At 40.0% G+C, this 27737-nt stretch overlaps 3 protein-coding genes across 14 annotated transcripts in view; 1 reads left to right on the forward strand and 2 right to left on the reverse strand.

Moving 5' to 3' along the window:
* Positions 1-322: 322 nt before the first annotated feature.
* LOC118406546 (alpha/beta hydrolase domain-containing protein 17B-like) lies at positions 323-10515 on the reverse strand. The gene is made up of 4 exons (XM_035806637.1): positions 10037-10515; positions 8496-8913; positions 4124-4256; positions 323-1889 (listed from the first exon to the last, which is right to left on the reverse strand). The coding sequence occupies exons 1-4, from the start codon at positions 10130-10132 to the stop codon at positions 1670-1672; spliced, it is 867 nt and encodes a 288-aa protein (XP_035662530.1). The 5' UTR covers positions 10133-10515; the 3' UTR covers positions 323-1669.
* Positions 10516-10566: 51 nt separating this feature from the next.
* LOC118406519 (serine--tRNA ligase, mitochondrial-like) lies at positions 10567-14397 on the forward strand. Its single transcript, XM_035806583.1, has 6 exons — positions 10567-10972; positions 11346-11513; positions 12019-12104; positions 12360-12521; positions 12634-13006; positions 13658-14397. Exons 1-6 carry the CDS (start codon positions 10718-10720, stop codon positions 14171-14173), a joined length of 1560 nt encoding a protein of 519 aa, XP_035662476.1. The 5' UTR covers positions 10567-10717; the 3' UTR covers positions 14174-14397.
* Positions 14398-15958: 1561 nt separating this feature from the next.
* The window catches only part of LOC118406439 (aryl hydrocarbon receptor nuclear translocator 2-like), a 29665-nt gene continuing 17886 nt past the window's right edge, over positions 15959-27737 (reverse strand). For 7 of the 12 annotated variants that reach the window (XM_035806552.1, XM_035806495.1, XM_035806523.1 and 4 more), the window contains 15 exons: positions 27519-27676; positions 27294-27373; positions 26724-26816; positions 26296-26413; positions 25475-25504; positions 24996-25193; positions 23175-23204; positions 20609-20795; positions 20183-20289; positions 19807-19957; positions 19337-19455; positions 18906-19090; positions 17808-17930; positions 17344-17533; positions 15959-17091 (listed from right to left, as the gene is read on the reverse strand). In XM_035806552.1, the coding sequence (XP_035662445.1) occupies positions 16883-17091; positions 17344-17533; positions 17808-17930; positions 18906-19090; positions 19337-19455; positions 19807-19957; positions 20183-20289; positions 20609-20795; positions 23175-23204; positions 24996-25193; positions 25475-25504; positions 26296-26413; positions 26724-26816; positions 27294-27373; positions 27519-27676 (1978 nt within the window). In that variant the 3' untranslated portion in view covers positions 15959-16882. The remainder of the gene's footprint in view (positions 17092-17343; positions 17534-17807; positions 17931-18905; positions 19091-19336; positions 19456-19806; positions 19958-20182; positions 20290-20608; positions 20796-23174; positions 23205-24995; positions 25194-25474; positions 25505-26295; positions 26414-26723; positions 26817-27293; positions 27374-27518; positions 27677-27737) is intronic. The other 5 variants (XM_035806531.1, XM_035806546.1, XM_035806516.1 and 2 more) reach the window with 3 other exon arrangements.

Raw genomic sequence — 27737 nt, forward strand, 5'->3', positions numbered from 1 at the left:
AACATGTTCCTGAGACAGATACCTCCGAATTTCCAGTCTCTTAGCAGTCTTAACTTACATAAATTCAAATACACATATTTTTGTTCAAATGGCAGACATATTGAAAAAAAGTATGTGTTCAAAATAGAACCAGATTGCCACCTCTACAGAGAATGTGTAACTACAAACTAGTTAGGCCTGGCCAGTCTGATTAGTAAAAAGATCTTCTAATCTTAGTTAAAACTTGATTTTGATGCCCTGATAAGAAAATTAAGGTGGAAATAGTAGACTGCAGTCTGGATCCTTACTCCTTGAAATTTATGTTTTTTTCTCTCTTCAATTATGTTTTTCTCAAACTCTCTTTCACCAAAGATTCTGCCCAAGCAGACAGGCCTTTTAGTTACCAAAATAATCTCTTGTTAAATTTGCATGTCGGCACACACATGTTGACAGGAACACAGACACATACACGACAAATAGCTGGTCAAAGAAATGAGATACTTCTGTACAGTTGGACCTCGTATACAGATAAACATGTATGGCCTCAACTTGGCCAGCTCACTTCTACATTTGCTAGCTTGTGTTTTAGTCTTGATCATATGTGACCAAAATGGGCAGCATGGGTTTGCACATTTATACTACGGACCTATGAGATCTGAGGCCTCCATGGTAAGTAAAAACCGGAATTTATACAAGACGGCTAAATAAGTTGAAGCAAGCTTACTACAGGGTTGTCCAGTCTTGATTTTTCTGTTTCTGGATTTCATATACAATTTTTTTTCATACACAATTTTCTACAACTGACAATATTCTTTTCTTTTTCTTTCACTTCTGTTCAAGTGCTGGATCACATTCCTGTGTCTCAATGTTATCCCCTTCATAAGTGTGAAATATCCCAGACAAACTCTTTTTGGCAACACCTCATGGGCATTCTGTTGAATGGTTGCCATGCCCTGTTAGTAATACAGTGTACCCTACACCCAAAAGGGAAACCAACCTCCCATGCTAATTACAAAACCCAACTCCCCATATACATACAAACACCTTCAACAAGCCAATTGTTTCCTTGAGCATCCCAATCCAGTTAGTTTGTAAGCACCAAACTCTCTCCTCAGCAACACATACACCTTTTGTGAATCGCATTGCTCACTGAGAGATGCAGGACACTATGTAGAACAGCAGGGAAACAAAATAGTTATCACAATGACATGACCAGACGGCACACAGTACGCATTAATTTTATAACCCACAGCACCATGCATCTCCTAGCATACAATGGGATCTGATGAAAATTTCTACTGGCAGACATAACCAATAAATACTGTCCACTTTGAACCCATTATTCCACTTCAAAGAAGTTAGAACTTATCCCATCTTCTTTTTAAATCCTACATGACTGTTGTTGATTTACAAGACATGGTGCATGGGAAATTTGTTTGTCAACACATAGAAAGGGGTCACACACTAACAGTGCTCAGATTATGATTAAGAAATGAAAAACTACAACCAGGTTGTGGGGTGTCAGTCGTCGTGAGAGAGGTGCACTTGTTAGTTTACAAACACAGCTGACTACTCCAAATTTGGTACCTCTTCTGTTGATGCATATATACACCATTTGACATGGAATATGTATAACTTGTAGGTTCTACACACTACAATGCCATGTTACAGAGTGGCAGGGTCCTGCTGGTCAGGGCTGCGTCAGCTCTGTCGACACGAACTGTTTCAACCTCTCCAGGTACTGCCCGTACAGTTCCACGTCGTTGTGGCCCGCCCCCTCCACCACAGGGGGCTCCACCGCACGCGGACAGCGCTCGTAGATCGCCAGGCCGTGGGAGAAGTCGATGACCTCGTCTTCCGTGCCATGGATGACGAGAACTGGCGATGTCACCTTGGAGATCTTGTCAATGCTTGAAGAACAATGAAAACATGAAGGTATACAATCAAAGTCACATTGCAGCAGGGGTCTAGCCAGTTCAAAATTTTTATTCGTCAGCCGATTCCCATTGTCGCCTTGACACTACAAAGTAAATGTTGTAATGGAGAAAATAAGACAGCACGCTGACGTTTTGTAATACAATTTTTATATGAACAACTTTTAAAGTCTATTAACATCGCAAGCCAAAACACACTGATCAGAAACATGCTGGCCGAGTGCACGGGGAATCCCTGCAGCACTGAACAGTGCTATCGGCAGTGCAGTGGAAGAATTAATTCCTTCGTAGAAGAATTGTTGGATGTAAAAACAACAAGTAAAACTTCCTTGTGATATGAGTTTTGAGGCCCCAAAGTCTTAAAAACGGCACAAATTCAGAAGGTAAACAACACTTAAAACATAATGCTAAAAATTTTTGAAACCGGACTTGAACCGAACAATTACTTTTACTGGTGGCAGGGACATCCTTCCTGGATCAGAAAGTCTCTAACTACTAGTAAAAGTTAGGTTTTGACGCTGCCAAGATTCCAAACAAAGTTCATAGAATGCACTATTCCAGGAGTTAGATGGACTGAACTGAGACCTTGAAAAACAGGTTTTTAATGAGATTATCGTATGCGAAAGGGCACCGACACACATCGTCAACAATCATAACAATAGCAAAACAAACAGTGTGTAGCTTTCCGACTGTGGACAGCAACACCAAGCCACCTGTAGCTTCCACCAAGGATTTTTGTTCATCAAGGTTGAAGGATTGCTTTTAAAATTTTTCTGTCAGACGCAATTTCCTTCAATTGACAAAAAACGGACGCTGGCTAGAGCCCTGCATTGCAGTATACTTCTATAACTTTATATGTAAGACTTTAAGTACATGTATATTTATTCTTAAAGTCAGCAACAAACTAAATTGAGAATAATCATCAAGTAGATTCTTGAGATCAAAATAAAACTGTGCTTCCATGCTATAAATGCCATTGAATACAATATTGCAGTGACACAAAGTATTGGTACAGCTGTACTAAGTGTGCTTGCAGGATTGAAGTTGAAGGGAAGAACTAATCTCCACTTCCAGATTGAATACTCCAGACTGAGTAATTGCATTTACTTGTAAATGTCAGCCTCTTGACCCAGACTTTTACATCATATGTTCACCTGGAAACCCGGGTCTTTGTAATCTGGCAATCCACTTAGTTTCTCAAGACTATCAGTGACTACAGCTTCAGAAAATGCCAGCAGTATAATGCCAGGGGTCTACTTAACACGTTGATTCCTCAAAAAAGCATACTAAAACCCAAATCTGTTCCACAAAACCAAGCAACCATTGATTCCTTCATACATACAGGGATAGACACATTACCAGTGCCTTGTTTTCAGTGTTCTTACAGACAAAACGCAACTGTAACTCATGAGAGTGTCACATGGGGATTCACTCTCATAGCAAACTGGTACATTAGGCGTTACATCAGAGAGAAATGACTCCTAGCTGGGACTTCAGAACAATTCCAGGGATCCAGGAATGGCCAGTATAGAATCAGAATAACATTGAGTGGCTTTTTGGGGCCCATTACTGTTATGACAGTCAATGCAGAGGAGAGGATAGGGAGCAAAGGAGAACACATTATGACAGAACTCAGCCTAAGCAAATGGTAAAGTTTTCAACCAGGAATTGATATAAACTAAATGTGTCAGATGGTAATACAGAAGCCAATGAATTTCAAAAGGTTTGCTACATTGCCTTCATATGTTGATGCCAATTCCCATTTTTGTAGTATAGCCCTTGAATCTTAATATTCAATTAACCTCTTCTTTGTCATGCAGAAATGTTACTCATTCTTTTAATATAAATATGGTTCCTTTGCTGGACTTTCAAGATAGTACCAGCTTTTATTTCAAGTACTCTAGTACACACGCAAACACACATCTACACTTTTGCACATATATTCACACAAAAAACAGGTGCATGTGCATAAACATATATATATATATATATATATACACATATATATATATATATATATATATGCAAGAGAAACTGTATTATACATTATGCACACTATACATATAAACAAAAACTCGTGCATACAAAGGAAACAAACTCAAGCAGACAAAGCAACTTTGCCACCATATTTTCAGCTGTGCGAAGTGCTGCTTTCAGCCCTATATCACAACATTTCCTCATTGTCATCACTTGTATAAGAGAGAATTTACCTAGGAAAGGCATCGAAGCACCAGGTCCTCTTGGTGTCGGGAAATGCCACCCTCATGCCGGACATCAGCGGAGAATGCAGGATGACTGCGCCACACTCGTACCGCGAGGCCAGGTCTATCGTGGGGACAGTACCTACAGCAGGGTGGCAGGGGTGGACACAATCATACACCAGGCATGCACATTAAAAAGTTAAGATAGAAACACAGCAAATACAGTATATCACCATTATATCACCAACTGGGTACCTGTAGGATCATAACACAGATATGTTCAGTAATATGATCAAAGACAACCCTGGAGGCAACAAATGATCTGATACTTACATTACTAGTACCTGCAAGACAATAGAAACCCTTCAGTCAAATACAATGTACATTGTTTTGTGACATCTGATGCTTTTATCTACAGGCTAAAAATCATCATGTTGCAACTGTATCATATGTAAAAGGTCAAAGATGAATTGATCAATATCCCCAAGTACAAATGTACCAACAAGATGCACTGTAGATGTACCTATAGTACTCAAGGTAAAACATATACATGTATCAATCACACTTCTGGTCTAGACCACTATACCACATAGATATGCAGGGCTTGAAATACCACCTGCATATGCAGGTTACATCTAGTGCAGGTAAAATTGGAGCTGTGCGGGTATTTCAGGTGTCTATCTGCACCTAACCTGCACTGGTCCATGTACTGGATTTTATACATAAGTGTCCAATGATAGGTGTATGTGGATTGTTATTAGCTGCATTGACTGACTGAGTGTTACCACCTATTAATTATAAAAGAAAAAATAGCAATGGTTCCTGAACAATTTTAGTATGATCCATTCTTCCTAAATTTACTTAGCACAGCCATTAGAACAAGAATACCCACCACTAGAACTTTTAATGATGTCTATTGTAGCTACAAATCAATGTAGCATGCCACGTGCCTAAGGGCAATGAGAAATTATGAGAATGCACGCACTCTGTCTCTGATGATTCTGGGGTCATACATGATTATGTGGCCAATCCAATCCACTTCAACTCAGTAAACTTCAAAACCTTTCACTGCACTATGAAATGAATTACTAGTAGGACATAACATGGTTACAGCAAAGCCTTGATTTAACACTAGAACATGACAATAAATACATGTTTAGTATGATGTTGAGAAGATTCAATGAATGAGAACCAATTTATCCAGAATTACTACATTTGGCAACATATCAAATGTGCAAACATTGACATAAAAGTCAAGGCCTGTCATATGTATTCCATGGCATCTAGTATTAGTAAGAGCTCAAGTGCCTACCGTATTTGTAATTGATTGTTTGGCATGATTGTGGCATAGCATGTGGCCTGGGACATCTATCATTGTTGTCATTACTGTAAAATATTTGAGTTTGCAGTATTCATACATTACAAGACATAGCACGTGGTCAAATGCGCAGTATGACAAGTTCACAGTGAGGAATTGCTGATAAAGTACAAACAGAAAATCTGCAAATATCTCATGATTTTTAGTATTTGAAAGCTGTCTGTTCATTACAGACAAAAGGTTTAACACGTAATGGTTTGAAAAGTATTACTTCACTATATCTACATCAATGACCATCCCTCCCAACTGGAAAGTATCCAATCACACGTGCAACAGGCTTCTGATTAGGTGGCAGGTTTCTAGGTCTCCTCACATGCTGTGTGCAGCCAAGTGTGAGTAGGAAACCCTCTAATTCTAATGAATCTAAAGGTGCAGACAAACACCAAGTCTGTAAACCCCTGGTTCTACTGTAAATTCAGCCATTTTTGCAGGGCTTCATTTTCTTGGTAGAGGCAAAAGGAGGTTTTTCCCGTATTTTCAGTCTGAAGCTGTAGTCTGGCAGTCATACATTGACATAGAAATTACATTTGTAGTGAAGAGGTTACCTCAAAGATGATACCTGCCTATGCTTAATGATACCGCAGATTTGATATTGGAATTGGATTTGGTGCCTCTTAAAGTAGCCTGACATGCAGCTGATTCTTGTCTGCTCCTAGCCTCTGACTTAGAGATCCCCCACCCAAATGATACAGGTTTTTTTTCACTTCCGCACAGTTTTCAGCTACAGCATTCTTCTGATTGCTTGCTAAGTTCTAATTGCCATGTATATAGCTGCCAGACCTCTATAGCTATCAGAAAACTGCACAGAGTTGCTGAAAATGTTTGGTGGAGTTTGCTTCCTTCAATGGTTGGGCAACTCAAATTGATTTAGATATCTGTCTTCATACAAAATGTAGGCCTCCTGACCCCATCCTACAAAATATCTTGTAAGTACCCCATTTTGTAAGAAGCTCCAATTTGTAAGTAAAAATTAATGCAATGCTACTCAAGTAGATCTCTAGCACATGCACTTGCGAAATAACAGGTACTAGTATCTTGAAGCCATCAAGTTATTCTCTTCTAAAAGCCTTGACACATGCTACACTGTTGAAACTCAAACACCTCTCCATGTGCACTATTACTGTGCACCACTCTGTCCCCAGTCATATTTACTTAAGACCACCCACACATATGGTCTTCAAGTTGACTCTGCAGACTGCAATGAAAAGTCACACCTGTCTGTGGCAGTTTTGTGATGGGTAATACCATCTAGTAATCATGTAATGCCATAGTAGATGCTGCCAACCACCGTGACTTCATACAGAGCGCTACCATTATCTGCAAAGATGGAAGGCTACTACTAATACCATCTAAATCTAAAAGTAATTCAAGAATGACACAGAGTCACTGATGAAAGACACCGGATGGTTGTCTGAAACATCAGACCGTTTCCAAAATCATATCCAGTTGCTTGAGTAACTACTTGGCGTATCTTATTTCCTGCATGTCTAACCTTCATTGATGACAGAAAAAAAGCAATCTAGTACTAGTAGTACTTAAAAAATGACTCAGAGAAAAACCCAGAACATGGCAGCTTTCTGAACCAACAGCACATGTTTGAGGAAAAAAAAGATTGTTGATGGATGAATAAAGGCAATAAAACTTCCAAATGTTAAAGTACATGCACTAGGACCTCGACCATACTAGGATCGGATCCCCAAATCAAACTCACCCTGGCACTAGTTTGACTCCAACCAGATCAGCCGAATCCACATCTAGCTTAACTCGCCTCGGACCTGGGTTTGGACTACTCATACCAGGCTTTGTGAATCAATCCTATCCCCCAGGTGAATCCAGATTTGCAAAGTCTGGTATAAATGTATCTCCAAGACACCTTTATATAACTTTTAAGTACCTTCCCAGCCTTAACATTCAAGCAGACAGGATATTCTTAGGAAAGGCTGTATGTTGGAAATTCTGCATTTCAAGCCATATAAGTTACATGCACATATGTATGTCTTCATTTGTCTTCCTATTTACACAAAACAATTGAAGACTCTCAAGCTTGACAGAGTAAAAGGGACAGTTGACAGCTAAAATTATGCTAGACTTTGTGATGTACATGTATTAGTGATATGCCATGTAATAGTTGTTTGCCTAAGTAATGCTGATGTCGGAAAGAAGTATATGCAGTTATTCTTAGCATTAGCAGATTGTCAGGCTGACAAAATATTGTTTGGTCTGGTTGAAATTAGAAAATAAACAATTTCATACAGGTGAAATCAATAGCAAGTGCTGAGCTGGAATGAAAGAGAACCAGTCCACTGACCCTTCCAAACTCATCACTTGCAAATCATCACAGAAATTCCTCTCTGTCAACATACATTACAGTACCAAAAGTGCTTTGAACTCAATGTGAGAGGCATTGTTGGGAGCGGTTTGCCATGGTCATCCTGTAAGTAACTGACGCTGTCTTGAAACACACAAAATAACATGATATGCTATTACAGTGTGCAAAAATACACAATAGAGACCAAACAAGTGTCAATATATAACCATCTAAGATCTAGAAATACTGAACTTGCGATCACTGCTTTATACCTGGAATGCAAGATGTTGAAGTTCAGAATCAAACATTAATGACCAACAGATGTATGACTTAGTTCAGACATTCCTGTCCGTGAACTCTTTGCTTCCTTTTGAAGTCTGCAAGAAAGTTGTAAGGATTTAGCACATCAGTTTCTGGAAAGAAAACACATGGAAAAGAGTACTGTATGACAGGAAAATTCCTGGCAAAAACCCATCCTGAACTGTAATATTCATGGCAAAAGATCTAGAACATACTTCACAACAACTAGAAAAAAATTGCATACTTGATTGCAAAAGTAAGAAGAAGTAATCACAAACCTTATCAATTAGTGATATTACACGTAACTAAAACCTTAGATTCTCCTGAACACATGATGGTAAGATCTGCAGAATACAAGTCATGATAATTGATAGGCAACAACTAAAAATCCTTACCTATTGACTGTCCATACAAAATGATGTGTTCTGGTGATATGCCGTATCTCGTTCGAAGCGAGTGCCAAGCAGCATCGATATCTGCATACAGGTTCTTTTCGCTTGGCTTCCCCGTTGATACACCATAGCCTGAGTAGTCGAAACTGAAGACGTTACAGTTTATTCTGGTTCCCAAGCCAATGTAGAATGACGACATTTGGCCCAAGTCGACGGCGTTACCATGTGAAAACAGGAGGGTGTACCGTGCAGACGGCGAACAGCGCACAAACATGCAGGCAATGCGATTACCCCGGTTTGTACGTGTCATGAAGACTTCGATACAGTCCAGTTCTCGTTGCGTATATTGCCATTCTGCCCTCTCCGATAGGTGCAGAGAGAAACGCTGGCCAGAGTCGTCAGGGACAAAGGCATAGGTGGGCTAGAGGAAACAAGAAGAATATTGTCAACATCTTGTTATTAAGAAAATTTTCACTCAATAAATTCCTTACAAAAAATATTCTATGGAGTCTTATAATGGTTTGTTACACTCACAGACTATGTTTTAACTCTCTTGGAGGGTGACTGAATATCAATGTCATCTTTTTCTCTGCCAAAATTTCTTTTTGTAGCCTTGGGCCTCCTTGGAGTGTATGTATGTTTGTTTGTTTTGCATAACCAGTTAGCATAACACATTGCTTTGTTTGTTGAAATTATGTACTGGCTGAGTCTGGCTGACATTAGACAAGACTGATCAGTTTGATCCATTTACATGTATACTGTGATGGCTTCCTATTCATATCTACAGGAGCCCTGGTTTACATCCACAGACAAGAATGACCCTAGCTGCAGATAGCCACACTTTTTCTTTACCATTTGGGAAATACCGTAAGTCAAATAATTTTGTTGATGCATGCACTGTTTCAATTGATAAAAGCTCCTTGGTTGAAGTGATTTTCAAACATATTTACTGAATTAACGTTACATGTACATCAATCATGGTCTAGATGCAAACATGGTAAAGCACACCAATGGTAGCCACTCATCAAGTTGGATTCATTCAGCTGACTAGATCAAAGCAGACTTGGTTTAAAGTGTAAGCAAGGGCATTGATTACATTTTGTATAACATGTATAATTTACTTGGTAAAGTTCTAATGTTCTTCTAGATTAGAGTGTGAAGTAAAAATACAGGTGTAACGTGTTGAAATAAATATACAGGTGTTGAGTAAAAATTTACTGTTTTTTTTCTCCGTGACTTACTTTTCTTAATACACAACAACAACATAAATATATCAAACCTTTAACCATGAGATCTTTATGTATCCATTAAAACGTAGGTTGGTACCAAATTAAATGCACCATCTCACCAAAGGGTATAGAAATTCACATGTAAACAATGTGAAACATAAGAAGTCCTACAAAGATTCTTCCATATAAAGGAATTGGAGAGTGGATGTGAAGGATTTGGTGTGTCTACAAAGACTGCATGAATCTAGTTAATCGGTCAGACCTTCTCTATTAATCCCGCCAAAATGTTTAGCAGATTAATTATGATTTTTCTACCTCGGGAGGAAGGAAAGCGAGCTTGGCGGCGATCCTGGCCGGGCATGGCGGGCAGCAGAACAGGCAGCACAGCTCTCCGAGCGATAACCCGTTCATCTGGAACAGCGGCTGGTGACTTCGGCAAGCACAAAGCAGAACGAACCACGACTTCACTGAAATCCCTCGACACGGCTCTACAACGAGGAGGATACCGCAGTGAAAATTTCTTTCCTCGGCTCAGGAACTCGAGTCACACGACCAGCTCGCTCGCTCAGGGGTACTTGAGACGGCAGTCACAAATTTAGGCGTATCTAAGCGTTTCCTTCCCGCAGCAAGGGGCCTTCCTTTCCTAGAAAATGGGCGGAAAATGATTCTAATCACGCTAACCAAGATTTGTCCCAGCTCGCGGCGGATCCAGACTCAGGAAGGTGAGTAAACGCTAGAGGGAAGTGTTTCAATTTTGTGTTTCACTCCAGGCCGGCCATGAGCCTGACGTCATCAACCACCAGTATATCGCCGCTACGCATGCGCTCCAAATCCTGCCCATCAGCCATCGCGGCACCTTCAACTTTGACCTGTCAATCAGTCTGCACACATGGTTTTCCTTCAAAATTCACTATAGACTGTTTTCATTTGGATATGTTAGCTCATTCATGTGCATAGTATACTATACCTAGATGCACTGAGGAGCTAGACAGGAAAATGATCCGAACAGCCATCTCTAGAAGTGTCTTTTTTCCAAGGACCATCCGCCCTATCCTCACACAACAGCCAGGCAGGATTCTGGCCAGATGTTGCAGTTCAGAAGATGGGAAATATTTACTCCATGAGCGGGATGGTTTATATGATCACATGACCAGGGGGATCATAGATAAGATAGAGTTTGATGTGGACCACATTTGCCAGAATGTGGACAGCGTAGCCCAGCGAGTAAGGGACCGTAAAGGCGAAATGCAGGTAAGTTCGGACTCCGACTGTTCCTCCATCTAAATTTTTTTAAACTCCCTCATCTTCAAACCTGTAATAGCGGTGTTTTACCTGTGACTGCCCCAATACTTTCATAGATGTCCAACAAACAAAAATGCTTCTTATTCTAAATGTTAGATCACTTGTGATAATTGTGACCTTACAGATAGTAGGAAAAACAAACTTACCTGCAGTTTTGACCGATAGCTGACATCATAATTCATATGCCATGAAGAAATAAAAACATGGACCACCAGAAAGATGCTTCAGAAACACAATAAAACACTGAGTGAAGCCTTACATGTGCTTGGTAATTTAGTGTATTGTGTGTGTGTATAACTTGTTACTGTACCCGACATGACAGGAGGATGAAGTGTACAGGCTGGTAGATCTGTGGCAGGAGAGGTGCAGGGTTAAAGTTGAGGTGGATGAGATACAGGAGCAGAGACAGGCTCTGGCTGGTCAGGCTAAAGGTTTAAAAGGTCAACACAACAGTACTGAATTTAAGGACCTTCAAGTAAAAGGACGCCAGGTAACGATATTATCATGTGCTTTGTCAAATGTATTGATATCACTACTAGTATGGTATTGCCAGGAAGAGATATAACGTTAACATTATCTAGATCTTACAGGAAGTGGCTAAACATTAACTGTATGTATTTCAATGTAAAATTTTATACTGTAATAGTAAATGTTTAGCCACTTTCTGTGACTAGTGTGAGAAATAAATAATGTAGATCTCTTCCTGATCATGGAATTAAACAAAAATCCTTGTCATATTGAAAGCATGAAACATTTCCTCTTTGAAAATAAATATTGAAGTCATTCAACTTCAAGAAGAGCATATTATTTAATGGAAAAGTTCTCAGCTTGAATATGGGAGTTGTAAAGGCTGTTGATGTCCCATGAATGATTGATTGATTGATTGATTGATTGATTAAGGTTTATGCAATCAGAATTGTCTTTTGTAGGCCCTGAAAAGCTTATGTGAAAGTGGCAGATCAAGCACCTCATGATATGATGTTCCCTCTGCACAGCTTCGCAAGGATTTTAACGAGGCCAGCCGTTATGAGACTGAGCTGAACAGTCAGCTGTACAACATTCTCCTCAGGCTTCCCAACAGGTCAGGACGTTATAGAAGTTGTCCAACCTCCTTGCTCTACCCAGGTGTAAATGGGTACCTAGCTTTGGTTGGAGATGGAAGAAGAGGAATGGGCTGCCAAGACAATGTGGATTAACATTCCTCTGCCCCTATGGCCTTTTGATCAATAATAGAAACGGTAAAGTGTAACTATTTTAGTACATGTAACATTGACTCACTTCCACTGGTAAGTCATGTAGTTACTGTGTCCAATAAAAACTGTATTTTGTGTTCCAGCTGCCATCCCTCTGTCCCTGTGGGTGACGAATCACAGGCTCGGTTGGTGGAGATGGTTGGAGAGAAGCCATCCTTCAAGTTTGTTCCCAGAGGCCACCTGGAGCTGGGGGAGCGGCTAGACATTCTACAGCTGCGACACCTGGCCAATGTGTCAGGCCATAGGTGGGTACACATTCTGTTTCTATAGTCACCATCTTTTTCGACATATACCGAAAATAGAAACATTTATCTCCAAATCTCAATGATAATAACCAAATTATCACTAATCTTGCAGGTCCTACTATCTGAAAGGTGCAGGTGCACTACTACAACATGCCCTGGTACAGTTTACACAGGACAGACTGTACAGGCAAGGCTTCACTCCTCTGGTGGTACCAGACTTCTTCTACCCTGCCATACTGGAGGGGTGTGGCATGATGAAGGCTGGAGCCTTTGATACTCAAATCTACACCTTAGACTCAACCAAACACGACCCGCTGTGTCTGGCAGGAACGGCAGAGGTAGGGATTGCGGGGATGTACAAGGACCACGTGTTACAGGCGAATCAGCTCCCACAAAGATCATTCGCTGTCAGCACATGTTATCGAGCAGAGACTTGGAGCGGGACAGAGCCGTACGGAATCTACAGAGTCCACCATTTCACAAAGGTAAAAACTTGGTTTTGTCAAACTGTTTGCATTACTAATGTATGAAAATGGATGGAGATTTATTGATTTGGTTTGCTTCTTAACCTTTATTAGGTGACTGCGGGGTTGTAACCAGCACCCATCCTTTGACGGAATTTTGTAGCTGGGGACAGAAAAAAATTTTGCCCATTCCGTCCTCTGTGACGGACTAAAATCAATATGTAACAATATTAAAAAATGGCCTTCCTTGTATAATTTACTATGATATTTTATCAAGACACATTCCATTGAACAGCTTAGTCTACTAGCAAAGTTTACACCTGAAAATGCAGGAAAAAGCATTTCAGAGGGTCTAGATTTCAAAATTTTCGGGGGAAAGATTCTTTAGGACCCCCCCCAAAGAATGTTGCGCCTTTGCGCAAAATCAAGGGGACAGGAAATGATTTCAGGCTGGCTACAATCCTGGGTGACTGCTCTTGGAGCAAAAATTTTATTTTCTGATACAATAACCTATATCATCTAAAGAAATATACAAATAAGTGTATCTTAACTCACACCAGTAATATACTATTTCTGCCTTTCTGTTTCTGGGAGACACATGCGTTATGTGTGTCTGTTAAAATGAGTGTGACCTCCAAGTTTATCAATTGTTGAATTTATCTATTCCCATAGGTAGAGATGTTTGCAGTGACTGCCAATGAAGATGGTACTGAAAGTGACCGAATGCAGCAGGAGTTTGTCTCCCTCCAGAAAGACCTGTACTCGGAACTAGGCCTGTGTTTCCGCATCCTGGACATGCCGACCCAGGAACTCGGCCTTCCTGCGCACAGAAAATATGACATGGAGGTGTGGATGCCTGGAAGGGACTCCTTTGGTGAGGTGTCCAGTGCCTCAAACTGTACCGACTACCAAAGTAAGAGGCTACATATACGGTACGAAACAGAGCAGGAGGAACTGAAGTACGCACACACGGTCAACGCCACAGCGTGTGCTGTTCCACGACTCATAATTTCTATACTCGAGAACTTCCAACAAGAGGATGGATCAGTGGTGGTACCAGAGGCCCTACAACCATACATGGCAGGGAAGAAAGTTCTAACTGTTCAGGATGGGTTACCTATGAAGTATATGGGTAGGGAAAGGAGGGTGTTTAAACAACATCAGAAAAAATTTTCTATGTACAAGTAATGAAAATAATTTTACGTCCCTTTTTTTTTTATTTGGAGATTGGGACAAACTTGTGAACTGATGGAATATCAGGGAGAACTCAATATGCTGCTTCAAGTAACTTGGAACATTGTAAGAGATGATTCAGTATAACTGTTATTGAATGTTATTCAGAACAAAACAGTTGTCTGGTGATTGTCAATTTCTGTTGGAATCAATCATTCAATCACCATTGTAAAATGTCTTTAGGCCACAGCAAGTAAATTTTATGGATGACATCAGCGCGCGCATTAATTTTCGCCTGATTTCAGAAAAAAAACAAGATTTTTTTTCTTCTGCAGGGATGGTCAACATGGCGATAAAGTACCAAAATGATATATTGTGTTGTAGCCTAATAATTGTACTTGTAGTAGAAGTGACACTTGCGAGGTACCCAGGACTGTAGTTGTAGAAATGAAACTTATTGGATAGTTGTAAAAGTGACACCAATATGGAAGCTATGAGTGTGGATACCAACTTTGTTGGTGATGCCAGTCTTCCACACTAGTGTCAGTTTTACCACACCAGTGCATGTCTTAAATACAGGAATGAATGCATTGTTGGCTCTGTTACCATGCTTTGTCCCTTTAGTTCTTTTTACATCAGTCATCATAAATTTATGGTGCCTATTTTCGAAAATGTAGCCATCTTGTTTTTTTCACCCATCTTGTTTTTTTTTGGCCCTATCGCACTATTTTTGCAGTCTACAGAGGATGTCATCCATAAAATTTACTTGCTGTGGCCTTATCATCATTCCAGGTGAAATAGATAAATTGAACATTGCACGTTATCATGTAAGATAATGACTATGTAATGCTGCAATTGTACCTTTACATCATAATGTACCTTTTAGATTACAATGCAAGTCTGGCGTCTTTCACATTCTGGCCTATTCATCCATTTTTTGCCTTGCCGCCAGGCAAGGCTTTACGCCAGCTTTTTTCCATGGATCAATGGACGGACCTTTTAACCCAGCCCTTCCAAAGCCCCTTCCAAAGGCCCTTCTTTCCTTGCCGAGTTTCATGGCTTAGTTAGACAATGGTACATTCCAGACGAGTATTAAAACGCTCTTCTAGACGCATGTTACTGTATGTGGTCCAGCGTAATAAATCTACGCTTTAACTTACCATGTTCATATAAATATATATCACAAATTGCATCAGAAGGAACTTAGTTTGTAATTTAAAAAAATAATGCATATTCATTGTGGGTCAAAAAGTTTTACAAAACCTGTTTAATGTGCCAATAATTCATCTGACATAAATTATGATAATGAGGGGGAGGGGGGCGACATGTGGAACTCGGGATTTTTAAGCGTAGAATCTATCCTAACTTACCAAAATAACATAAAATACGCGGCAAGGCACAGCTTTTTTAAAAAGATTTCTTGTTTGGGTGGTGTCTGGTCAGGGTATGCTTTGAAAACCAATGTGGTGATCTCTTTTATTACATGACCTTGTCCATCTGAATGGCCTTTAAGGTGGATTGTTCTACACAAGTCCTCATGAGTGTGCTTGTGCATGTCAAGTACCTAAATTGTGTCAACCTGGCTCTGTATTGTCTGAAAATTCAGATTGTAGAAGTGATACTGAATGTGATATCATAGTGATAATTAAATAGACCATTGTAGGAATTATGCCAAGTAAATGTTGGTAAATCAAAGTAGATTACTGTTGAAAATCTTTCAATTCCAAAACTGAATCCACAAGACACTATAGTTATTATTTAATTAGACAAATTCATAGATATATATGAAGACTCTGCATACAGTGTTGGCAAGTGAAACAAGCCTTTATTAACCCATACTGGTACATGAAATTTACAAGAAAGATTATCACATGCTCTCAGTTCAAAACAGAACACCATGTGATGCAGATGTGAACAGTAGCAACTATCATATACAAGTATATGTGATCACATCCTGTCAGCATTTGCACCATCTTAGTACAACACATCAAGACAATATATTCACCACTGGCAGAATCTATTAACGTAATCTGCCAAAATCATTCAAACAATGATTTTCATAGAGTGGAAGTATATTCCAGTATGTCACAGTCTCTCTGAGCTAAAATCAAGCACTGCTGGTTGCACCTTGGATACATGTATACTAAACTACACAAACTACTTGACCACTGTAGAGAGTCTGTCAAGTCCTTTTACCTAGGATATTCTAGCACTTAAGAAATAATAAAATTAGCATAAAATGTAAAATAATATCCATGGCACTTCCTTACCATGTGACACAATTATCTCACCTAAAAGCATTTTATGCTTCAATTTTCTACACAATACGAAGTATATGTAATGACATAGAATTTTTCTTTTCAGAACATTTAGCTCCAAGTTAGATCTAGATAATGAAATATGATAAAAAAAGTAAATAATGTTGCCATGACTGAACATTTTTTTCAGGAACAAAATATTTGAAACTTCTAATTTAGAAAAAAGATAATAGATTGTTAAATGCAACAGTAATGTACAAATTTCACAACATTTGACAATTTCACTTCATACAATAAGCAGAATTTTACCTGCTGAAAATCATGGTAACACCCTCATGATTTTGAGCCCCAGGCTGTGAGACTTTCAGCAACAGACATTACCACACCAGAAAACATAGATTTGTGATCCAGAAATGTTAGATATGCCACATCAACAGACTTTCCCTTCTGTGAACGTGATGTTTGTTTACTCTGAGAAGGTTGTAAACATGGACAGGTCGCCGAAGTCCTCGTTGTTGTAGTTGCTGCCCGTGGGGGGCTGATCTAACATGGTCAACATGTCAGGGAACATCTCCTGGGGCTGTTGTGGGGCGTGCTCACCGGTGCCAGACTGTGCCGAGGCCCCCTGCGGCCACTGTGCAGCCCACGGGCCCAGGCTACCCGGGGGGACTCCATCTACAACAGGGAAAAATGCCTTTCCTTTAGCACAGGAGCCAAACTGTCCTAAACTAAAGGTGCAGAAATCATTGCCCTGTCGTGTACATGTTCGACATCGTCATCATCTGTCGACCTCCGAGGGGACGGGGTAACATGCTACATACATACACAATGTGGAATTCTTCATTCTAGATTGCACCTGTCTATGTAAATGTACAATTTTGTATCAAGACATAGATGTGTTGATGTTCATGTGAACATTTGATGTACCTTTCTCTCCCTGATACCCTGGGTAAACCCTCTGGGAGGAGTTGAGCTGGGTGTATGTGGGTCCAGGGGACGTTGCCGTGGGGCTGTAGCTGACAGCTGGGGACACCGTGGGTGGGTAGCCAGCTGCAGCCCCAGATGCCATGGTGGTGAAGGTGGGTGACTGGGGTTTACTGTTGCGGGAGTTAGACGTCTGCAAAAAGAGCAAAATCCATAAAATATCAGGATGTTAGAAAATATGAACATGACTTATGTGAACATCTCAGAAGTTGTAGGACAATAATGGGAAGTGCCACAATCTCTGTACATGTATCTCTTCATAACTAAAAATGTTGATGCATTAGAATATATCTTATACAAAAATTGTATGGCTTACAAATAATAAATATCTTGTAAAAGTTCATCGACTGTGGCTGACAACAATGAATTTTCTTGTAGACACACAGTATCCAATTTGGTGCTCTTACCTGATTGGCAAATGGAGGTGATGACCAAGTAGCTGGTTTGGGCCCCTGTCGTCGGCGGACCATCTCAGCCAGTGCCCCTCCAGCTGATACCATGCTCTGTTGGACTGATCCAGGGCCGTATGCCTGAAATAAATCTTGTATGTTAGTGTATGGCAGATCTTTGTGTCTCTTCCAGTCCACATTTATAAGTTGCCCTCAAGAAAAAGATATTTTGAAAAAAGGGGGGAAAAATTTTGTTGCAAAAATCTGCAGGCTCATTTTTATGCTAAAAGCAGAAGTCTGTTTATGAAATTGAATTTCCCAATAGAACAAAGTTCTGGTGAGCCCAATCATCAAACATAATCATATGGATGATATCCTCTGGGAACCCCAAACTGATGCCAGCATGGGTTTATACAGAAATGTAAGCTAGCAAACAACGAAAATGTTCATCTTTACGTTGTGATACTTCGTGACACTGGACTGGAGGGGAACACTTTTGGGTACATGTATTTGTATGTAAAGTGCTGCCTGACAATTGTTAAAGAAAGGAATAATGATACATGTAATAAGGAAAGAATTGAAAGTTAACATACTATACATATAGAACCGTAATGAATTAATGAAGAATGATAATGATACCAAGTTGTAGTCACTTTCTATAATACAAATCAGAGCAATATAACAGTATAATTAATATCAGTAACAATGAGGATAAAACATGTTAAGAAATATGAGCGAACTTGAGTCTTAGAAAGAATATAGATTCAATATAAATATAACTTGTAACAGAAGCTGTGAATAAGTCAGGGCGACAGCAGGTCAGGAGTGGTCTTACAATGCAAGTGCTGTTTCACTGCAAATTTTTCGATGGGAATAGTTAACCATCCTCTTTGTCCTATCATCTCATAGGCCTTCTGTTTTACTTTAGATAGAATCAACATCTGATCAAAAAGGCAGCATGGATGCACAAATTGTGAGACTACTCCCAAATCCTCAGGGTTTTGCACAAAAGTCATCTCCTTGTCCTTTCTTTAAGATCTGCAGTTGCCTGTCTGTCAGCTGTGTAATGTGACCCTGCGTCACAGCTGTCTCGCCTGTTTCAGTATGTTCACCCACCTGGGGCGATCTCTGCGCCGTGAAGGCGGCGGCTCGGAAGGATCCACTCACCGGAGGCGAGGCCAACGGCTTGTTAGGGTCCTGTACGCCAGGGGACGGCATCATGTAGTTCCCCGTGGCCTGGTATGCCTCACGGTTGTCAGGGTAACCAGATAAGTCCTTTGCCTTGTCATCCTGGTCCATACCTAGTGAGGAATGTCAGTACAACAGTTAATGCCTACCCAAAAATACATAATGTATTTTACAAATTACCAAATAATGGCCAGTGCAATGTTTTGTTATATTTTTCCTGTGGGAGTGATTACATCTTCCCTGTGTGAGTGAATCAGACTTATCAATCTACTTGTACCCAAGTAAAAGTATTGGTGTGTTACAGTTTTAGGCTGTTAGCCAATGTGTTACACTTTTAGGCTGCGGACAGACAAACCAACCTTGTACAGTCTGTACTTGTGTGGGGTCAAACTGTGCAGAAGTGAGTGCAGGCATGCCCTTCCCCTCCATGGCTCGTAGTCTGTCCATCTCCTGCTGCTGCTGCTGCTGTTGGAGGTTCCTGTACATGGAAGGAAGTCAGTAGATAATGCAATTCTAGGATGTATAAAGGGTTATGGTCCTTGAAATGGATAATTCAACTGTAGGCCCTGTGTTTGAGAAGAGCCACACCTTAAGCATGTTTGAGAGCCCACCATACACACTGTACCTGATGATAAGAGTAGGAATGTGCCTGAATCAAACCTATAACTTATAAGTCCAGTCTTGCAGGCTGTGCTAACTGAACCAAACCAGACCATTATATAAGGCAGCAGTTTACTGGTAACATGTAATAATGATACAAAGAAAACAAAGTAACACATACAAAATCAATGAACTCTTGACTGTAGAAACAGGGCAATCTAGTACTTACTTGACAGAAGTATTAGTACACACGATGTATTCCACTTCATCAGTGTAGGGGTTCTGAAAGCTGAAGAGGCTTGTCCGCAGCCACACCCACTCTCCGTTCTTGGCCCGACAGCGATACATCACCGACATCACCTGTCCCTTCATCTTAAGTACTGGTAAAGCAGCAACAAAGATGAAAGAGAGATAGACTTAATCAAGTAGAATGTGCCAAGTTTAAAGACTGTGATGGACAACAGTGATGAGACATAATTCAGATGCCTAACAAAATAACATCATGCTTATTAATTTGTTATGATCTTAAATTCATTGATTGTTAAAGTTGGCTTTTTAGTCACAAATTCATGTTTTACCTCCTCTTAACTTCTAAATGGTCTCACCTTGCTCAAAGCTCTCCTTCAAGTTGGGCTGGTCCTCAGGATGGTAGAAGTCGAAGCAGGTTTTCCCCAGCAGGTCTGTGGGCTGGTATCCCAGGACAGGGATCACTCTGCAGTAATGCACCAAAAATAATTATTATTGTCTCTAGACTCTTCTTGGTGTTTTACTTTTAGCCAGTTCTCATAAGTTAGAAGCTTACATGTATGTCTACAGACTACACAACTGCACAGATATACAATAAAGCAACATCCATATTCCATAGTGACTGAGCTACATTTTGTACTGTATGTCCTTAGTTTGTCAGACAAAATGTTACTCAAACTAATGAAGAGTGCGAATGTCATGTCAAAGGACTGTACGTGTTTACTTTAAAGGCCCTGTCGTCAAGTATGTTCAGGATACAAGCATTATACAGTTGTCCCTCTCACCTCTGGTCCACGAAGGTGAACTTGCCATCCATGCTGTGTCGGGAGATGAACTCCGTGGGGGGTGACGTTGTGTTGAGGTCACTGCAGCTGGGGGAGCTGGTCACTTGTAGCCGACCAATCGCAACCAGGCAGTAATGGCTGTTACTGTGGCCATCAGCATCTGCATCCTGCTGTTCCAGGACCACACCTGGGGAGCGCACCGGTAAAACAACTGTTCAGACTTAGTAATCTAGACATACCGGTACTAGCCTTGTGTCAATCCTATTCTAGCTATGGTTGCTCCTCTGATCTGCCAGCACCAGTCCCCATTTAAATATTTGGCCCTCATGGCATTAATCAATTCAAATATTGAATAACTCCTGAATGCCAGTTCAAACCCTGTTACACATTTATCACGTAATACAGAGAATTGTTTAACATGGAGCTTATCAGAGCTTTAAGGTACACTCTAGGAGAATATATAAATGCTAATCATCCTTCTATTGCCTGACTGTTTGAAAGGAAAGTTTCAGAGGAGCATTCTGGAGATAGAATAGGATAGACACAAGGCTACCAAAGTTAGTGTTGAAGTTAATCCTTTTGTCTTAGTGCAATAAACAGCTTGATGGAAACTTCATACCAGTAGCTAATAATAGAACAGAGATACTTTCCCAACAAAGACACCAACATTAGACAAGTGAACACAGGAAGAGGAATCAAAAGTAAGTGTATGAACAGAAAGTGATGGCGTTAAGACAACATTACTGTATATTTCAAGGTACATGATGTATGCAGTGCCTGGCTGGCCAACCTGGTACAGCTAACCACCTCCTGTCATAAGCCCCATTAAGATAGTCCTATTCTATTTGACATAGTACGACCCTCTGGTAGCCAACAGTCTTATCCCAGCAGCAGAATTTTATTGCAGTCTGAAGGAGGGATTTATATCAAACTCAACAACCAAAATTGGTTGACAGCAGAACCCAGGCCAGGCCAGGATTTCTGCAGGCATTGACACCGTTGGCATTTCATTACCTTTGCAAAGAATGTTATGTCTTAGGTGCCTTTTGAGACTCCTTAGACTATCCGGCCTGCCCCTTTTGCCTGGCCCGCCCCGCCCTTCATGGAATTTGCATAATAAATCATGAATTTGCTTTTCATTCAAATGCTAGAATTAGGAGCGATAGTTAAAACAACATTTACAGTACATCATGTGCACCACTGATAAGATAGAGAATTTAACATACTTCTTACTGAATTGTACATTTGCACTACGATATACTAATATATGCAAAATGTGCTCTGCCAGAGGCTGACTAAATAGTACTAAATATATACCACCCTGACAATGATTGTATTTTAACAGTTATATCATCTTACACATAATTGTGCTAATAGCACCACCTATGGAAGCTAGTCTAAGGTACAATCTGCATAAAATGATATGATCAATATAAAATCGGGTGATCAAGTCCTTTAAATGAAATGTGAACATTTTAGGATTTGTTTTCTGTTGTTGATATGCATATGTGCTGTGATGCCTGCATATGTAAATCATCCTACATGATAGACAAATTTCTTTTGGAAATATGATAATATAATATAGGATTCCATCATGTAGAAAATGCAGTAAAGCTAAAAGGCAGATATACAAATCAATGACTTAAACATAACAAAATGCTGGAACAAAGAAGAGAGGAGTGTGCAAACTGCAAAACAATGAAAAGAACAGGGAAAGAAGGCTAATCAAACATCTGTCTTCTTCTTTAAAAAAAATTGAACTCCTGATTTACAGCAACAATGGTTACGAACATGACTCACTAGGAAGGCACCATAGTCTCTGACCCTTAAGATGAGGATGGGGCAAGGTGAAGGTGTGAAGGGAGGCACCTGACACCTGAGCAGTATTGACTAACACAGCTGAACACCAGAGTACAGGCACACACCACCAACTAACCATCAAACAAAGCCAGAAGGGAAAATAAAAGACGGTCATAGATCTAGAGGGTAGTGCTCTCTTCACATTCAAAGGCCTTAACGTGTAGTTAGAATATCAGTGAGATCTCACAGCCAGTGAGATTCAAAAGACAAACTTTACCATGGTGTGGGTCAGGTAGTTCACCTGTCAGTAAGTTGACATCTATTTTATGTCCAGATGTATAAATACATAATCACGTGATGCCCACATACACAATGACCACATTTCATATCATCCAGCCAATACATTATACTCAAGGTGTTGAATAATACCAATAGACGTTTGCCTAAAAACCCCTCAATGCAAAAAAGGCTATCCTATTCAGGGTACTGGTCTATCCAATGCTGACCAACAAGGCTGAGGAATGCATAAAGCATTCAAATAATCATCTAACATGCAACAAAATACTTCACAAAGTACATGATATTCATTTCTACTTGAAGCAAATAAACACAAAATATAATGAAATGCACAAAAATGTGGTATGGCTTTTTTAAACATGCAAAGAGCTCTTTAAAAAAAAGAACAACTTGTAAAATGACTTCTGAACCCATAGACAACAAAGCCACATTATTTAAAAAACCTGGGCTTTCCTTGCCACTAACGTACCTGCATTGACCAGCTTAGCGGCAAGTTTTCCTGGAGTTAAAAACAAGAATCACAGCAATGTTCAATCATTAAATCACAGCGCTTATTTCATTTGGGTCTGATTTGGATTTCACTTATTTGTGATCATGCATAAAGATTCATCCATCTTACAATCACCCACAGCATTCACTAGCTACATTGTGTGATGGACCTAGATGTTTTTTAAGTCCCTGAACTGGAAACTTTAATGTTCAAATGTTGCACTGAAGACTTTTACGAACAAGACTGTTTCTGCAAAAGGATAGACATATAACAAATAAGAAAGAATGAAGAAATAGGAATTAGTAAATGATGTGCACAAAAAATGAAAAGAAATCTAAGAAAAATTAATGTACTACTTAGTTGTTTGTATTCAAAACTGCCTTGCTGGAGTTCGACCCCTAACAATGGGCACAGATCTTTTTTGCAGGATTTGGTTTAAAATAAGTTTCAAACAAATTCAGAAATTTGCTACCCCTAGAACACCTTTTTCTCTGGGAAGGTTAGGTTCCTAATAAGACTTCAAACTTGGTCAGTATGACGATGATTAGAACAGAACCTTAAAGATGTGTTACAACTCTTGTTATGAAGCATAAAATGTGATAAGCAATATAAAGCTTTCCTACAGTGTGACTTCAGATACCATTGCCTTCACCTAGCATTAAAATAGCCCTTTCATACAACCTTGTTCCCTGTCTTTTTTGCTTTTGCCTACTGCTATTTTTTTAAAGTTCATGACATGACTACACGCTTGTGCCTCATGCAGGCAGAAAATACGTATCAACCTCTAAGACTTACAGAAACGCTGACTTTAGAAATCAAAGAAGACATAGAATAGGCATGACCATACTACATGTAGCACCTAAATTAGTCAAAGAAATATCATACTTGCACTACTAATACTCCAATGTTAAGAATTGGATTGCAATGAACATTAAACCTCATTAGATAGGGTGATAGTGAGCAGAATAGAAACAGCAACAAAACAAGAAACTACACAAAGTCAATGAGAGCATGTAGCTCTCAATTACAATAGCTGATAGAACTTACATACACTTGTACATGTACAAATGTACCAGTGTTTTTTGGGTTTAACACACAGCTATGCCATACCATTGCCCTGGTACCTTTCATGTATATGATTGGCTGCTGGAAGAGATGCAGTGCACTATGGGTAGCGCAGGAGATGAACAACATCATAACAATGATGTTACCACCTGCATTACCCATAGTGCCCCACATGCCCCAGCAGCAAAAAGGTCTTGGAGTCAACTACACCTGATTTTCATGTACAAGTAAAAAAATATATTGTGACTGTAGTTTCCATTGGGCATTTTTGACATGCAGGAAAAGGGAAGCCAGCAGTCTGTAAACAGACCAACCAAGAGTATATTTCCTTCTACCGGAAGTGCAAATCTAACACCTGAAACAGTAGTCTTGTTACTTTCCAAACTTCTGCTCTTCCTTCATATTACAGAAATGTTGCATTTAGAATTTTTCTTATGTTATAATTTACAGCCAGTCAAACAAAATGAAATAAACCTGCTCCAAAGAAACACATATCAGACTGATGCCAAATTGTTTGTCTTACAACGTTTCCTATTGGACATCTGAAATTGTCTTCATAGTTAGAGTATAAAAGACCTGTTTCTTCCAGATCACTTCAGTGTCACTGACGAAGGATAGTGGATTCTATCCGAAACGTCTGACCGTTTCAAAACCATATCCAGTTGCTTGAGTAACTACTATTTGGCGGAGACTGATGCCTTGCCCCCGAGATGTACTAGTTGGTCCCGCCCTTACCTGTGGGAGGCCATGACTTGATGTATCCCGTGCAGTGTACCACAGCATACTGCTCCCCGTCCTTCCCCGGCGGACCCAGGCCGTTCCGCTGTCTGATGTGAGCTAGTCGGGAATGCTGGGAAGGGTCCTGGATGGCATTGCCGACCCTCATACGACAGATAAAGCCACGCCGAGACCCCATGCACAGACGAATGGACGCTGCACAACAACAGGTGGGGGGGGGGGGTAAACATTCAATTTACTGCCTATGCTGTCTGCTTCAAGTAGTTATATTCCTCATGTTTACTTTGGTTTTCGTGATACATGTACTAACTATTCTTGCTTGAAATTTCGATATTCACCATACTACATGTTATAGTGCCTTCATAACTGATAAGAACAGATGAAGCACCTTCACTACAGTAGATGAAGAGCAGGCATATCAGAATAATGATTAAGTACTTTTGTACTTTTAAAAGTCTAAACTAGAGTATACTTACACTGGTGCCCTTCTTTCTTCACTGTTCCAGCTGAAAAGGAGAGAGGTTTTCACTTCAGTAAATCATGATATTTACATGCCATAAATAATGTTCCTTTCTCCTGAACTACAGTTTGTATGGAGGAAGTCAACTGAACTACTAGCATTCGGTCCATGTACAATGTGTGCATGTGTACACCTACACTGAGAAATATGTAGTGGTCACATGGCATCCCAAAGAAAAGGCTATTTTATCCTCTACAAAAATTTCAGTGCATTAAATAATGTACTCTACATGTATATGGATGCACAGCACACAGTCTTACTGCTTACAATGTATTTTTCAAAAGGCATCTCTCTCTATTTTCCGAGAATAGTTTGCTCTACATTGAGTTATGCCTCCACTGTTGCTAATCAATGTAGCAATGGTACAGAGAGTGCTCCTTTTCAAAGGCCTTTCTCCCTGCTTTCTGAGAACAGTTTGACCTACATGACCTATGCCTCTGATGCAGCAAACGTACATAAGGAAAGGTCAGATTTCTATCGGATGAACATTGCTTCTTTTTCAATGGCCCTTCCCTCTGTTTTCTGAGAATAATTTGATCTACATGACCCACATGTATGCCTCCACAATTGCTAATTACTGTAGCAACCGTACATCCCCAAAGGTCATACTTGTACTGGGCAGAGTGTGCTTCTTTTTCAAAGGATTAACTCTTGATTTCTGAGAACAGTTTTATCTACCTGACCTATGCCTGCACTATTGCTAATTACTGTTGCAATCATTAGAGTACATCATCAGGAAAGGACACAGTTAGCATACAGTGCACAGGAATGCCTTACTTTTGAGGTCCAAAATACGCCCCTGATTGGGGTTCTCTGCCGTGCTGAGCTGCTCACGAACCTTCTCCACATCATCGGGGTGGACAAGGTCGTACAAGGTCGAGCCAAACCAGTCCGACTGAAAATGTCACAAAGAGGATAATTCATTTATCCACCAAAATTAGATATTCCAGACACATTGACTGGATTTTTACTCTTAAACTAGGGTAAAAGTAATGAAATACATGATGCTGCAAACAGTGAAAAGAACACATCTGTAAGATAGAATTTCATTAAGTTTACTTCATTTCCAATTGATTGTTTGTTTGAACAAGGGAACTCTTTGACGTACAGACCTAACTTTCCAGTACACGTACTTGTACGGTAAGTTGAACCTGTACATGTATATTGATCGGATTCTAAGGTTGATATCAGAAACATATACTGACCTGTGATTGGTTGAGGACTGGTACCACGGAGTCTGATACATAGATGATTCTACCAGTCTCACATGCTGACACAAACAGGAAACCATCAGCTGCCTACAAAACATACAGAAATCACTTACAATACATAGAAACATTTCTTTGCTGACTTCTGCTGTCACCAACATAGATTGGAATGTGCCCTCATACTAAGCTATAGCAATGAGAAGAAAAACTAATTACTTAGTAAACATATCATAGACATAGAAATAGAGACAACATGGTGTTGCTGTAGCTTTTGAATATAGTCTAGTAAACAAACCCAACCATTCCTCTACCAGTTACTCCTTCCCACACAATTTGATGTGTAGATATAGTGGTGCCAATTGTCTGTTTCTATACATGTAGGCCTTGGGCCACACAGTTATACAAGCACTACAGCAGCACTGGTGGACCTGAGTACTGTGTAAAGAAGGAAGTATGTACAATTTCTCACCAGCTCTTTGGTAAAACCAGGCTGTGCTGGCTTTGACTACATGACCTCCTGAATGTAAACAAGTACTCTACCCAACAGACTATTGCACCTGGCCTTACCTCCAGTATAAGGTGTTTGAGCTCCTGGTCAGTGAGGAAGGAGGGTTTGTAGGTTCCCTCTGTACTGGTGTTACCTGTTCCTGGCAGAAACACAAAACATAAAAAGTCACTGTTTTCAAGTACTTTCCATGCTATACATCAAAACATAACAAAGCACATCCTTTAATCTATCATTCAATTTTAAAAATGAAAATCAAGAGTGAATATGCCAAACACCATGCTCACCTCTGAGGGACTTCATGTGCGATACAGCCATACGCAGGATGGTCAGTTTGTCAGGTTTCCGTGCCAAGGCGCTGCACGTGGGCACCATGTCCGACAGCTCAGCAATGTAAGCTGTCATCTTGTTACGCCTGCGTCGCTCAATCTCGCTATGGTTTTCTCTGAAAGAGAAAAGAAACAGCTTCTTCCACTACAAAGTAAGAGACAAAGATTATCCTGTCT

This window comes from Branchiostoma floridae, chromosome 2 (assembly GCF_000003815.2).
Source record: "Branchiostoma floridae strain S238N-H82 chromosome 2, Bfl_VNyyK, whole genome shotgun sequence".
In the NCBI taxonomy this organism is placed as follows: domain Eukaryota; kingdom Metazoa; phylum Chordata; class Leptocardii; order Amphioxiformes; family Branchiostomatidae; genus Branchiostoma; species Branchiostoma floridae.

What these genes read in the sequence shown, in the direction of transcription:
- LOC118406546 (XM_035806637.1), bottom strand. Translation starts at nt 10,132, where the DNA reads ATGAACGGGTTATCGCTCGGAGAGCTGTGCTGCCTGTTCTGCTGCCCG. An exon ending in TCGCTTTCCTTCCTCCCGAG is followed by an intron (nt 8,914 to 10,036) that starts GTAGAAAAATCA and finishes TGTTTCCTCTAG; the next exon opens with CCCACCTATGCCTTTGTCCC. An exon ending in TTTGTATGGACAGTCAATAG is followed by an intron (nt 4,257 to 8,495) that starts GTAAGGATTTTT and finishes ACCCTGCTGTAG; the next exon opens with GTACTGTCCCCACGATAGAC.
- LOC118406519 (XM_035806583.1), top strand. Translation starts at nt 10,718, where the DNA reads ATGATCCGAACAGCCATCTCTAGAAGTGTCTTTTTTCCAAGGACCATC. An exon ending in TTCAAGTAAAAGGACGCCAG is followed by an intron (nt 11,514 to 12,018) that starts GTAACGATATTA and finishes CCCTCTGCACAG; the next exon opens with CTTCGCAAGGATTTTAACGA. An exon ending in GCCAATGTGTCAGGCCATAG is followed by an intron (nt 12,522 to 12,633) that starts GTGGGTACACAT and finishes CTAATCTTGCAG; the next exon opens with GTCCTACTATCTGAAAGGTG.